Raw genomic sequence first — 15378 nt, forward strand, 5'->3', positions numbered from 1 at the left:
CCGATTTTCTTTCGACTGTTGCTGGCAACCTTCAATGAACCAGATGATTGCAGTGTTCTTGAAGGCGAATGCTGAACAAGGGATTTAGCAATGTAGCCAATTACGGGCTTTATATACAAGGTGGAGGACCTTAAAATCAATTCTGGATTGTACAGGAAAACAGTCCAGGGGGGTATTCCAGAAAGCGGGTTATGTGAAAACTCAGAGTAAGTTAAGCCTGAGATGAGGGAAACTGAGTTTTCCATTTCAGAAAAAGAGGTAACTGAAACTCCGAGTCAGTCACCATGGTAACAGAGCCTGCGAACATAACCTGCTTGCTGGCAGGTTCACTATAAGAAACCCTGAGTTTCTACCTGTCTCCTCCCACATGAAGAAAGCTGTTAGACATCGATTGCCCATTCACTCCCAATCGGATTGATATCGAAGCCCAAATGACTCGAAATACTTATATATAAGAAGTTTTATATATAAGTTTTATTTTTTAAAAAGACACAAGCGTATACTTGCACCTGATGTAGGCAGTTGTGTCCTGGGGGGTGACAGGCTCAGATGAGCTTCCCCCAGGGATGCCTTCAGCCACCGTTGGTCACAGTTTTGGCTGAGGGTCAGCTCCTCCGCCTCTACCAGAGGTAGTGGAGGTGGCCCTCCACTCGTTTTTCGGGCCTCTGCCTTCTTTCTGTTGGCTGAGCAGAACTCAAATGTTAATCTCTTTTAAATTAGTATTTTACGGAGTGTTCGTGTACACATCATCATATTTTAAATGACTTCAATAAGTATAAAATAAAAATGTGTCAACATTGTATCAAGTGTTAATCTACTCAGTGGGGTATTAAGTGAGATGACGCGTTAAAACAACATTTTATTAGGGCTTTAAATTACAACTTGAAGTGGCCACTGCATTAATATTTACTTTGTTTAATAGCCTAAGTCAATTAAAAAAATAAAATTAAAATCAAAGTGAGGTACAATCATAGCCTAGCAAAATATGCCTTACCTTTTTGAATGATGTTTTTAGATTTCATTTTTAGCTGCTTCCAAGTTCATTTCTCCCCTGTTAGATTGCACCTAAATGAAAATCAGATTTTATTCCTATGTATATTCATAACTGTATTCTACGATCGTAAGTACGGTTAAATGTTAAGTCAATGGAATAGTACATTCAAACTTACGCGTTGACTCGGGTAGCAGTTTTCTCCCATGCCGTTTCTACCTCCTTCGCTGCTGCAGCAGTGATACATTTACGCCGAAATATGTGCTCAAACTCCCCATAGGCCTGCAATAAGACCTCCAACTCCATCGGGGGTAAAATTACTTGATCTTTTTTTTTTCAGTTGTCATGGTGACTTGTGGTATCGGGGCTCCATTGATGATGGCTTTTTTATAGTGGTTGTGCACGCACACAACTCAAGGTGAACATACTCAGAGTTGATTGAACTAACCCAGATTGGCTGTTCTGGAACCAGATACTCAGAATTTCCCATCTCAGAGTAAGTCAACTCAGAGTTCAGCGATAGACTCAGAGTTTGTTGAACCTCCTACCTGGAATACCCCCAGAGCAAAACAAATGTTGTGTTGGACATGTTTGGTTGTTGGTGTGGGTGGAAAGGACAAAGGAGAGTGGGAAGAGGAAGGGAGTAGGTGGAGTTGGCAATATTTTTAATGAGAGATTGTGTGACTCTGGACACATCATAATTAAAGAAGAACTCTGCAGTAAGGACAATGAGCTCTAAGTTGTCAGCATCATAGCATATTACCTACTGAGGTAATTCTTGCATGATATCATGACAGCAGTTTATATTTCCCCATCTGCAAATGCTGCCAGTGCCTTAATGTCATCCACTAAGTTTCAAGTACACAGCACCCACTAACCCGCCTTTTTATTTAATATATATATATATATATATATGTATATATATATTTTTTTTAATCATTCCTCATCGTCCTCCACACTGCCCACGTTCATCCAATGTTACATACTCCAGAGAGAATAAAAACTTATACTTTTTAGTCATGGAATTATATTAAATATTTGATTCAATCTAGTTTAGCCAAAACAATTATTTTTTGTCAATTTATTCAAACATGTTTTCATGAACACATGAAGAGCTGTCAGCTGAGGTGGCTTGTGCATCTTTACCGGATGCCCCCTAGACGCATCCCTAGGGAGGTGTTCCAGGCATGCCCCACCGGGAGGAGGCCCTGAGGAAGACCCAGGACATGCTAGAGTGACTATGTCACTCGGCTGGCCTGGGAGCACCTCGGGGTCCCCCCGGATGAGCTGGAGGAAGTGTCCAGGGAGAGGGAAGTTTGGGCGTCCCTGCTCGGACTGCTGCCCCCGCGACCCGGCCCCGGATAAAGCGGGTGAAAATGGATGGATGGATTTTCATGAACATTTTTTCTTATCATTAAATGATGAAAAACACAGATTGAATGATTTGGAATCCAGCTTTGCAGAAAGTGATTGGTCTAGTGGTCTGATGGTATCAATTTAAGGAATACATCCAGACATGAAACATGTTCTGACTTGTGTATCCATTTTTAATAAATGAAATAGTTATTAGCCTGAAAAAAATGTAAAAGGATATGCCAACCTTCCTCAATTTATTTGTGATGAGCCTTGATGTGCCACATCAGGTTTGTGGCTATTTTATGGCCGCATTGCCTCCCTTCTGATAAAACATTTGTTTTTTTCTTTGCCTCACCATTGTGATAATGGACTCAAATATCACCTTGTTTCTTTCTCCCAAACTGCATTGGAGGAGGGACGGACAAAGAATCTACCTTGTCTCCTCTTTTTGTCAGTGATAATAAAGAGGGATTTTGGTTAACGTTTTATTTTTTAAGCTACATTTTTGTCTTATTTTGTCAACAGTATTGCATGTTGCAGTCACAGTTAGTGTTTAGTGATGTTGGTGTGGTCTTGCCATTGTCTCATTTTAGTCATGAAAAAAAAAAGGTTCCTGACAGAACATATTTAGCCAAAATTTTTGTTAATCATATTAACAGTACAACCAGTGGACTCTTCAGATACACAGAACCACGTAATGGCTATTGTTTCACTTGCCACACACCCATTGTATTTCTATGCTGTAAGTGATTTTTTGTTTTTTGTTTCAGCAGCTGAACATACCATGATATATTGCTTCTTCTTTATCATCATTGCATGCATTTTAAGCCAGAGGCACTCTATCATACATTCAACTGTCTCTGTTTAGGTCCAGGAGTAGATCCAGGTCATCTCGGAGTCGCTCTCGCTCCAGATCCAGATCCCGTTCACATTCACCCGCCAAGAGACGGCGGGGACCCAAATCCCGGAGCTCCTCCCCTCCGTAAGTCGTCTTCTCTGCTCTTTGATAAGATGCTTTCATACAAGACTCTGTTTATGCTTTACTGTAGTATAGATGACCACCTCCTGCTCTCTACAGCTCCACATCAGTGTTGGGCACCCCTCCCTCCAAACTGTCGGCAGATACCAGGCTAGGGGAAGAGAACAAGGGCCATCAGCTGCTGATGAAGATGGGTATGCAGTTTTTTGTTTTGTTTTTTTTTTTATTTCATTTAAGATGTTTATTCAGTTTTCCAGTGTGGCTGCGACCAACAATCATTTACAGTGTCGAATAACTGGTTGATTATTTTCTTAATTCGTCAATTGCTTGTTTGGTCTATAAAATGTCAGAAAATGGTGAAAAATGACCATCATTGTTTCCCAAAACCCAAGATGATGTCATATGTCTTTATTTGTCCACAACCCAAAGATATTCACTTAACTGTCAAAAAGAAGTCCAAAAAAAACAAGAAAATATACACATTTAAGAAGATGGAATCAGAGAATTTTTACTTTTTTCTTAAAATAATTACTTCCATTATTACAAATAATTACCGATCTGATCAATTGATTCTGAAAAATAATTTAATTTATTTAATAGTTGACAACTAACTGATTAATTGATGCAGCTCGATTTTTTCACGACGAATATTTGAGGTATTTTTAATGTTGAGGTTTTTTATGCTGAAATGTACAGGCTAAATTTGGGAACTTAAACAGTGTTTCCTCTAGGATTTTTTTCAGCAGCGGGTGCAGGCTCTCCGGGGAGCCGTGGCAGCATAAACAAATGACACTTGACTGCAGATTTTACTTTTACAACCTATTTATGGAATGGCCAGCTGAAAATTGCTTTTTCACGGCTGAATGTAAAAATAAAAAATAAAACAATAAAATTAAATAAAAAAAAAAACAATAAATAATAATTTCTTGATGGGGCTGTAGAATGAGTGGCAAAGTTTGCACCCAGGCTCAGAACAATTAATTATTCTGGGTTTTTAATAGAATAGCTCTAAGGCTCAGAGGCTGCACCATCACTTTGCTCTCCTGCTCCTTCACTCGGCTCTCCCCCTGCTGTACTCTGCTCTCCTTCACTTTGTTCCACTGCTCCTCCCTGTCTAATGTTAATTGTCTTATAAGATTACATAAAACATTAACGTTAGATAATTTACACTCACATCACATCTGATTACAAGTGTGGACACAATTTTTTACCTAACCATCATCATTTATGAGTCAGTAAAAGGCTAATGATACTTGACTAGCATCATCTTCGTCAGCTGTCTCTTTCTTCTTAGAGAAAGGTTTGAGCAAGCTCATCTGAAAATGCAGTCAGCAGTTACATCATGGCGTGTAGATATTAGCTTAATGCTATCAATTAGTTTACTCACTTCAGCGACACTGAGTTGGCACCGGGCCAATTGACTTAAGCTACTGATATGTTACTTAACGTTAGCTGGCCATCAATATTTTGCAAATGTCTATTTAACTTGTAAAATCCATCAGTGTTTCCTCTACATTCATTTAGGAGTGGCGGGCCGCCATTCCTAAATCCTAGCTGCCGCCCCTTCAAATTTCTTTCTTTCTTTCTTTTTTTTTTTTCGCAAATACACACCGCCACGTCTCCAGCTTCACAGCAGAGTCCGATGTTAATTACTAGCGAGAGCACGGCCTTGAAAGTGACGTCACGTCAAGCACCCAGGCACCTATGGCAAGCCAAGTCTGCCAGAAATACACCACATTCAGTCACGTTTCAACTTCATTACGACCAAAAAAATGACGTTTTTTCAGATTTCGTGGCATTTTTTTTCTCCGCCTTTTACGCCGTAATGAAGTCCTCCAAGGACGCGAGTAAAAAATGCCGTTTTGTGCATCAAAACGCGCGTAAAATATGAGCGTTTGTGCACATCACCGCGTGTACAATATAGCGTTTTACTAGTATGATAATGATCTCCACCCTTCTCTTCCCTCAGCCACTGAACTTGAAGTGTCTGCGCCCAATCGCTGATCGAGACAAGCAGACCAAATCAGTTCAGCACAGATCACCTTTGTGGCAAAGTTTGTCCCAACTTACCTTGTAGTTTCTCGTAGGTTAATATTTTGGGTGATAGGCAAGAAAATATCCAATAAATTAACTTTGTCGTTATTTTAAATTCCTCTTCCATGCACCGTTTCATTTTTATGTATTATTTTTTGTTAATACTTCTATCTCATTGTTGATTTTGACTGGTTTTGTGATGTATTTGTTTGTTTATAAACCCACTAACATTGCAGCCCTGTTTTAGTAAACAAGATGGCAGAAGCCTGTGTGTACTTTCAATTTTTCCTCTCATCTCTGTCGTCATTTTGACATAGAGGAAACACTGTTAAATAAACTTAAGAATAAAATGACAACATGCTGTATACACTGATTTCTAGCCTTCCCTCTATTCTCCTTTTGTTGTCCTGTCTAGGCTGGAGTGGTTCAGGTGGTTTGGGGGCCAAAGAACAGGGCATCCAGGACCCCATCAAAGGAGGAGACATCAGGGATAAATGGGACCAGTATAAAGGTGTGGGGGTGTCACTGGATGACCCTTATGAGAACTATCGCAGGAACAAGAGCTACAACTTTGTTGCCCGCATGAAGGCACGAGAGGAAGGTACGTGCACAGACTTTGATGTTGGTTTTGAAATGGAATTTCATGCTGTTCACACTTAACTGCCAAGATAAACCATCCATGGTACTAAATATTATACTACTAAATACTAATACTAATACCCTTTTCACACTGGACAAAAAAACGCAAACACCGACTAACATTTGGCTTCTGTCTTCATTGGGAAAGGGTACAATCAGCATTCATTCCTGAATCAAATGACTCTGCAGTAGTCTATTATAATTATTGGCTCCAACTGTAATTCGTGATGATTAATAATTAGTGACAGAAAAATGACACCCGGGTGGACATGCCTCGTTTCCGGTGTGATGATCATGTACGTTGAAGTTCCAGATGTTGGTGTGTAAATGTTGCCTGACATCATTATAGTCACTTTCCATCTCATAAAGGATATACCAAAGTAACCACCATAAGATATGGTGAAGATAGATTTACTGGCCTCTATGCTGGCCTTTCTACTGTTCCCTGTTTTCCAGTGCTTTCATAACCTCAAACATGACTCACCAGATACAGTGCATTGCAAAAGTATTTACCCCCCTTGGCTTTTTACCTATTTTGTTAAATTACGACCTGTAATTTAAATTTTTTTTTATCTGAATTTTATATCATGCATCTGCACAAAATAGTCGAAGTTGGTGAAGTGAAATGAGAAAAATACATATATAAAAAGAATTAAAAAAAATAAAAAAACAAAATTGGCATGTGCATATGTATGCACCCCCTTTTGTTATGAAGCCCAGAAAAAGTTCTGGTGCAACCAATTACCTTCAAAAGTCACATAATTGACACAAGTGTCACATGATCTGTCAGTATAAACACACCTTTTCTGAAAGGCCCCAGAGGCTGCAACACCACTAAGCAAGAGGCATCACACCATGAAGACCAAGGAGCTCTCCAAACAAGTCAGGGACAAAGTTGTTGAGAAGTACAAGTCAGGGTTGGCTTATAAAAAAAATATCCAAATTTTTTTTGATTCCTGGAGCACCATCAAGTCCATCATCTTCAAATGATAAGAACATGGTACCACAACAAACCTGCCAAGAGAGGGCCGCCCACCAAAACTCACAGACCGGGCAAGGAGGGCATTAACCAGAGAGACAGCACAGAGACCAAAGGTAACCCAGAAGGAGTTGCAGAGTTCCATAGCAGAGAGTCCAGTATCTGCCCATAGGACCACAATAAGCTGTACACTTCATAGAGCTGGGCTCTATGGAAGAGTAGCCAGAAAAAAGCCATTACTTTGTGCTAAAAATATGGAGGCATGTTTTGAGTTTGCCAAAAGGCATGTGGGCGACTCCCCAAATGTATGGAGGAAGGTGATCTGGTCAGATGAGACTAAAATTGAACTTTTTGGCCACCAAGGAAAATGCTGTGTCTGGCAAAAACCAAACACATCCCATCACCCCAAGAACACCATCCTCACAGTGAAACGTGGTGGTGGCAGCATCATGCTGGGGGGATGTTTTTCAGCAGCAGGGACTGGGAAACTGGTCCAAGTGGAGGGAAAGATGGATGGTGCTAAATACAGGGATATTCTTGAGCAACACCTGTTTCAGTCTGCCTGTGATTTGAGACTGGGATGGAGGTTCACCTTCCAGCAGGTCAATGACCCGAAGCATACTGCTAAAGCAACACTCGAGTGGTTTAAGGGGAAACATTTAAATGTGTTGGAATATTTATATATATTTCAGTATAAATATTTGTCTCAGTATAAATATTTTGTTTTTTATATTTGCTTTTTATATATATATTTTCTTTCTCTTTTCTTCCTTTCTAACTTTATTCTTGTAAGGAGCACCTGCAAAAAAATAATTTCCCCTCGGGGATCAATAAAGGAATTCTGATTCTGATTCTTATGGCCTAGTCAAAGTCCACACCTCAATCCAATTGAGAATCTGTGGTCAGACTTGAAGATTGCTGTTCACAAGCAAAAACCATCCAACATGGAGGAGCTGGAGCAGTTTTGCCTTGAGGAATGGCCAAAAATCCCAGTGGCAAGATATGGCAAGCTCATAGAGACTTAAGTGACTTGCAGCTGTAATTGCCGCAAAAGGTGGCTCTAGGGGGGTGAATAGTTATGCACACTGAAGTTTTCTGTTTTTTTTGTCCTATTTGTTGTTTGCTTCACAATAATAAAAAAGATCACATCTTCAAAGTTGCAGGCATGTTCTGTAAATGAAATGATGCAACCCATCAACATCCATTTTAATTCCAGGTTGTGAGGCAACAAAACATGAAAAATGCCAACAGGAATACTTTTGCAAGCCACTGTGAGGAAAAACAAAATGGCAAACTTGTGTACTGCAATGGGAAAGAAGACAGTCTCCAATTTTATGGATCTACCCACATTAAAACACCTGCATATATGCGCAAATTTTTTTGTATAAGTGGTATATATATTTTTTTGTGGATATTGTGTATGTGTGGGGATTTAATATATCCAAGTACTAGACATTTACATTTTTCAAACAGCACATGTTCTCTGTTAATGAAGCAAAAAAAGGGTATTGGATTGGAAGTTATCTTTGTACTACTGGAATTAATTTACTTTTTATGAAACATGATTAGATTACCATGATACTGAGATACTAATATAAATTAGTCAGTGTTTGTAAGGGGAACAGATGAACAAGAAGCATTCAAGACTGAAAAGTCAAGAGACTGGAATTGTACTAATATGGTTGTGGTTAGAAATATTGAGTGTGTGGTGAAACCACTTACATATATGTAATCTATTGTAATTGCAATTGTAATGTAATTGTAATCAATCTCCACAAATCAGCATATTTGTTAGCAACAGTGATACTAGACCAGTGCTTGAGCACAGAGTACTTGTTTTTCTATATTTCAGACAATAAATAATAATACAGTAATTCTTAAACAAAATCTAACTGTTCTTTCTTTTCTTGTTTCAGTCAATCGGGAACCTCAGGAGGCCCCTTCAACTGAATGATGTCACCAAATGGCATCAAACAATCCCCCAACCTTTCCCCTCTCCACCTTCACTTAGGATTTGAATTTCACTCTGTTTCCTATCCAGTACTCTAGGCCCAGATCCTTCCTTTTTCCTCAGAAACCAGAGCAACAATACTAAGTACCACCACACTTGTGAATGCTGTGAAGGAGTGAAGTGTTTTTATCTCAGTCTGTCCAAACAGAAAACATCAAATTTGCAGTTAGTGCTAACACTAGTGATACTGCAGAACTCAACCAGGATTTTTCATTCAGCAGTTTTTGCAGGGACACTGGAACTACTACAGTGTAATGGCAGCATGAAGGCTGACAACAGAGGGCTGACTCAGACTGTGCCTGAACATTTAAGTTAGCGACAGAAAAAAATGGGATAAATGGTTAAAATTTTTGAATGGAATAAAATGACTGTCAAGGCAGTGCTTTTGAAAATGATTCGACCCTCTTTCCAAATATACATATTACATGTCAACAATTGAATGAGGAAGGATGCTCAATTATTTTCATTTGGTCTTTTATTTAATTGTTTTCATTCTTCTCCCTGAAGTTGCTAAGTTGAAGGTTCAGTATACCCAAATTTCTGCTGAATGCTGAAGTCCTTATGAAAACTGCTCACTCTGAATGCTGGCAGAAATCTCATTATTGAATATCTCAAAACATTTGCAAATAATACTGAATATGTGTGTATGGCCAGATGTCACTTGAGTGGAAACATTTGGTTATTTGTGTGAACTGGCCCTTTAGGACAGAAAGTAGAGTAAGAAGGTAGGATGGCTCTTCTTTTGAATCTTGTTGGTTTTTAACTGCTGGTTATTGTGATACTTTTTCATGCAATGACTTCTTCTGTGGACATATGCTAGTCTGTCATTTAGATGTATAAAAATAAATCCCACAAACAAAAAGTTCTGCTTATGAAATCAGTTGTATTTTTTTATTCACAAAACACACTGTAGAGACATAACCTAATCAGGTACTGACTGACTAAATTTGCCTTGTCTTTGAATTCGTCATCTTTTTGAACTGGTTTTGCCACCATTAATAAGTAGTTATTTTGGAATGTACATACTTTATAACAACTTTGTTCATCTAATAGAGTACCATTTCTGCCAGAAAAAGAAAACAATCAGAGATTAGATAGATATTTAAATACCATATCGAAATTATGACATGCTTATGACAAGTCAAAGTTCCGCTTTAATTCCCTTGCTTTGTCAAAATTTTAGTGGCAGATGTAGCACAAGCCAGGTGCATCTAACAAAAAAAAAAAAAAAGCAGAGCTGAAAGAAGAACTCATGTCTCATGTCTTAAAAAGTCAAAATTTCCTACTTTCTGTCATAATTTTGTCTTAAAGTATTTTTATGTTTCACTAGACTCCAGCTTTTGTTTGAGCTCTGAGTTTTGTGAAAAGATATTGGTCAAGCTGACAGTTTGAATCCAGTGGGTACATTTGCTTCATTACCGATAGTTGTTAGGTGTCTGTTGATTGTTTGAGTGACTCTCTGCTCACCTCAATGGGTGCTCACATACACGTGGTTGGGTATCACCAAGCTGCATGGCTGACATTATTGCAGGCTTCTTTGAAATATAAATGTCTTAAGTAGTCTTTCATTTATTGTTGTTACCAAAATATATGAGAAGGTGCCTGTATTTCTGCCTACAAGTAGAGTTGAAATTATTATAAAGATATTAATAAGCATATTTTCAGACATTTAAAAAACACATGCAAATAGAAAAAACTGTCCCAGTTTAGGAACTGCTTCTCTGCTGTTTGCAGATAATATTCAATTTTCAATTCAATTTTATTTGTACAGCGCCAAATCACAACAGAAGTTGTGGTTGTCACATTGGGTGAATTCCAGCAAAAAAAGGAGGACCCAAATTCAAGCAACCATACCCAGCATATAGTGCTTCTGTTTTTTTTTTTTATTGCTAAAATATTTATACTAATACACTAATTGTCCTTTTTGTGTGGCTTTATTAGGGTTCAAGCCCCAAAGGGGTAGAATCCAATTACATTTGTGCCAGTTTATTAAAATCCCATTTCTAAATAAGTCGGGACACTGTGTAAAACATAAATAGAAACAAAATATGGTTTGCGAAATATTGAAATGCCATATTTAATTGAAAATGGCACAAAGACATGTCAACTAGTGAAACTGAGAAATGTAACTGTTTTTTGAAAATTATATCCTCACCTGGAAACACATTTCAGAGAAGTTGTGACAGTGGCAACAGAAGACTGGACAAATTGTGAAATGCTGAAAGAAATCACCTGCTGGAACAGGTGTTTTCTTTTGGGCTCAGTAACACTTCCAAAAGAACACCTCAGAGTTCTATACATTTCAGACATGGACAGAGCAGGGTTTGCTCAAAATAAAGTAGAGGCAAAGGCAGTTTGACAAGAAAATAAATCTTTTACAGGTTTTTGGGCAATCTACTTCTGACTGCACATCCTTTGGATTTGATATCTGCAAGTATTTGTTCAAAATAAAGAAAAACGTCCAGAGTCAAAGATCAGGGTGTAAAAAATGGTTACATTTGTCAGGCTTCTCTTGGTGCCATAGTGCACACAATGCTGGCACTTCATACACCAAATTACAGCTCAGGATCTGTATTCACTTATTACAGGTATTACAGATTAACTTCAAACCTGAGGGTAGACTGACCAAATGCTCTGTCTTTGACTATAAAATGGCTGCAATTTCGAAATAAGTTAAATAAAATTCAAGAAAATGAAAAACATCTAAATCACTTTACTCTTAATGAACTTGAATCAGACAAAGAAATTATTTCAGTTTAAAGCTCACTCGGAGACAAATAAAGGAGGAACACACTCCAACAATGATGTGAACCCCTCTCTCAAAGAACTGGAAATGGGGAACGGGACTTTTGGTGGTCTCCTCTGGTATACCCGGGCAGTTTAGTATCTAGCAATAACTTGGGAGATAATTTCTCTTTAAAGCTGCAGTAGGTAAGATCAAGAAGAGAGTAGACTTAGCCTGAAATTTGAACCAACACAAGTTTCACGCCACTCCTCTTCCCTCTCTGCTGCTCTCATGCCCTGCCTCTAAGCCCCTCCTCACTGTGGCGTCTGCACAGCTACCGTGACCAAAGATACTCTGCTGATGCAACTTGAAGCGGCCAGGTGGCATATGCGACATGGATAACAAACCGGTAAGAGCTAAACATAAACTCACCTCCACAAAGCTAGAATTAAGATGCTGGCTATACCTAAGTTAAAAAGTTGTTACTCAGTTGTTTATTTGGCAATAAAAAGTCAAAATTTGTAACGTTACGTTGCCGTGTTTCAAGTAGCTAAATGTACTGTTGCAACCGTCTAGTAGCTTACTGTTCTGTTCTACACGCTACATTACAGTATTTAGCCTAGCACATTCTTTCAGTAGTTGGCAAGCCAGTAAATTAGCAGCTCGTTTACATTTGTCGCTTTGCTAAATGTGTGACGTGTATTTGATGATACGGTTAGAGTTTAGAGACTGTGCAGCTGGGCAGGAAGAACACGTGAACCATCATGTTCAGCACCCACCACAGACTCAGCCGCAGCCTCATCAGTCAGGTCACCGACAAAGGAGCCACCATCTTCCGGATCAGCAGGAACAGATAAGAAGTTCACAGGCATGATGAGATTTCTGTGGACCACTTTCTCCTGGTTTGTCACACAGTTCCTGAGTCTGAAGGTGTGGGTGTTATCCTGTTTCTCCACAACAGTGTACAGATGACACTCCCAGCGATCAGCCAGTTTCCTCCGACCTCGTTCTCCTTTGTTAGCCAACAAGACTCTGTCTCCAACTTCCACAGGTGCACCCTTCACCTTACGGTTGTAAAGCTCAGTCTGCTTCTCCTGTTGTTTTGTGGTTGAAATCTGAGCAATCCTGACAGCTCCTGCCAAGTCACGCCGGAGACACTGCACATAAACATCATAATCCACCACTTGCTCATCCATGAGCACAGACTGAAACATCAGGTCCACAGGCAACCTGGGAATCCTGCCGAGCATGAGTAGAAAGGGTGCAAAACCAGTGGTTTCATGGACTGTCGCATTGTAAGAGAAGGTGAGTGAATGCAGGAGCTCGGCAATCAGGCTGCTTTCGAAGTTTGCACACTCGTCTAATTGCACTCGCTCTGGGAAGCCATGAACACAGAAGAAATTGTTCCAGAGTTGATGAGCAACAGCTTTAGCCAACTGATTGGGACAGAGGTAGGCCTGAGCTAGCTTAGTGAAATGGTCAGTCAGTATGAGTACATCTGAAGACTTGTTGGATGAGTCTTCAGCTGACCCAAAATCAATGCAAACCAACTCGAGGTCTAGAGGTCTTAACACTCTCAAGTGGCGCCCTGGCCTCAGGTTCAGGAGACTTACTGATCAGACAACGATGACAGCGCTGCACATAATTCTTGACATGTTTCTCTAACCCAATCCAGTAGAACCGCTGTCTAGCCAAGTAGAGTGTCCTCTTCTGTCCTTGGTGACTTGCCTCATCATGGACACCTTTCAGAACCTTGTCTTTCAGGTTAGCGGGCACGACATACCAGTAAGTCTTTCTCTTTGTTACGACAGCCTTTGACGCGCAATAAAGAACACCTGCTTTGATGGTAAGTTGTTCCCAATGCCGGAGAAGCCACAAGGCTTCAGCTGGCTCATGCGGGCGTTCTCGTCGCGACGGCCATCTCTGACGCTCCACAAAGTAAAGCACCCGGCTCAAGCATGGATCAGCACACCGCATCGATGTGAGTTTGTATTTGGGCAGAGAGTGGAAATCGGACAGCTCAGATGGCAGAAGTGACTGAGTGAGCTGCGGCAAGCACAATGCATGAGGGGGCAAGTGGCCTTTGTCAAGGGAGTGCTCAAGAACAGCAGACAGTGCCTTTGAGGAGATGGGTGCATGCGGGGACACTGCCGCTGCACTGTTGAAGGCCACAGTTAAGGGACGATGTTGCAGGTGGCTGAGAGGATCACAGGACAGTCGAAAAGCATCTTGCACACAATCAGGTTCTAACACATTCTCTTCCTCCAGAAGTGCACCATAAGGGACTGTTGTGAGTCAGTGGAGACCACTGGGGTGCACAAAAGGCTCACGGCTGATGGCATCCGCCACCACATTTTTGGGACCAGGAATGTACTGAATTCTCTGCTGCTGATGAAGAATGAAATAGAGACTTCTGCCGGCCGACAAGGTTTTTATTTTCTTTGCAAAGAAAAGATCAATCATCAACCGAGCAGTAAAATGAAGAAAGACCCCAAGCATGGAGAGCTAAACATTTATACCTGAGGAACGCCCCCTACCCAAAGGTGTGTTTTCACACCTTTTGGTCTGCTGTAGTTATCGGTGCTGGCTCCCTAGGGAGTAGTTTGCACCGGAGACATCCTGCAGGATTTTGTATGTAGATGTTAAGAGGTCTAGACATCAGAATTTAAAACATAAAAAGGGCCTGATATCCTGGTGAGGAAATGGGAGTTGGGGTGTCTCAAGTAGATTAAGTACAAGGAACTGAAATTGCATCACAGTACCTGATGTCACAGTTGTATGGGGCCAGTTTCAACACCCACCTCTGCTCACAGGCGTCCAGCTTTGGTTTACTGAGAATGTAAGTGAGTGGGTTATTGTCGGTCCATACAGTGAATTTATGACCTTTCAGCCAATGGCTGAACTTGTCGCACACAGCCCACTTAAGTACGAGAAATTCCAGCTGATGTGCTGAATGGCGAGACCCGGCATATTTCAGCGACTTGCTGGCAAATGCGATGGGCCTCGCAACATCATCACCATCAGCCAGCTGAGAAAGCACAGCTCTGAGGCCGTTGGAGGAGGCATCAACTGACAGGAGGAAAGGCTTACTGAAGTTGGGGTGAGCAAGAGTGATGTTGCTTAGCAAAGCCTGTTTTAGCTTACAGAAAGTCTCACTGCACGCAGGAGTCCAACCAGCAGAAGAGAGGTCTCGAAACATGAGCTGGTTCTTCTTGGTAGGCCCTTGGGTCGTTGCGGCCTTTTCACACCAGACGTCAGCGTGAACAAAGGTTTGCTAATACCAGAGTACCTCTCAAAAAACTGCTGATAGAACCCCACCATTCCAAGGAAGGATCTGACCTGGGTGGGGGATGGGAAGTTAGTGCCCTCCACCATTAAATCCTTCTCCTGCAAGTCCACAATAGCTTTGATCTTCTCCAGATCAGTTGAAATGCCCTCCTTAGTCACAATATGCCTCAGAAACTTCACTGAAGGTCTCATGAAGTGACACTTTTTGGGGGCTAGCTTCAGGTTGTGCGCCTTTAACCTCTCAAACACCAACTCCAACCTCTGTAACGCCAGCTGTTCATTGGTGACGAACACAAGGATGTCATCAAGATAACACAAAAGGCTCAAAAAGTTTTGATCACCGAAGATAGCCATCATCATCTTCAAGAACGCAGCT

General features: G+C 40.6%; 1 protein-coding gene across 4 annotated transcripts in view; it reads left to right on the forward strand.

Annotated features, from left to right (window-relative positions):
* Positions 1-9851, forward strand: part of cherp (calcium homeostasis endoplasmic reticulum protein) — a 42224-nt gene extending 32373 nt beyond the window's left edge. For all 4 annotated transcript variants that reach the window (XM_076722493.1, XM_076722485.1, XM_076722501.1 and 1 more), the window contains 4 exons: positions 3216-3329; positions 3426-3520; positions 5776-5961; positions 8895-9851. In XM_076722493.1, coding sequence (XP_076578608.1) covers positions 3216-3329; positions 3426-3520; positions 5776-5961; positions 8895-8932 — 433 coding nt within the window. In that variant the 3' untranslated portion in view covers positions 8933-9851. The remainder of the gene's footprint in view (positions 1-3215; positions 3330-3425; positions 3521-5775; positions 5962-8894) is intronic.
* Positions 9852-15378: the final 5527 nt, after the last annotated feature.

Source organism: Chaetodon auriga, chromosome 3 (genome assembly GCF_051107435.1).
Source record: "Chaetodon auriga isolate fChaAug3 chromosome 3, fChaAug3.hap1, whole genome shotgun sequence".
Classification (NCBI taxonomy): domain Eukaryota; kingdom Metazoa; phylum Chordata; class Actinopteri; order Chaetodontiformes; family Chaetodontidae; genus Chaetodon; species Chaetodon auriga.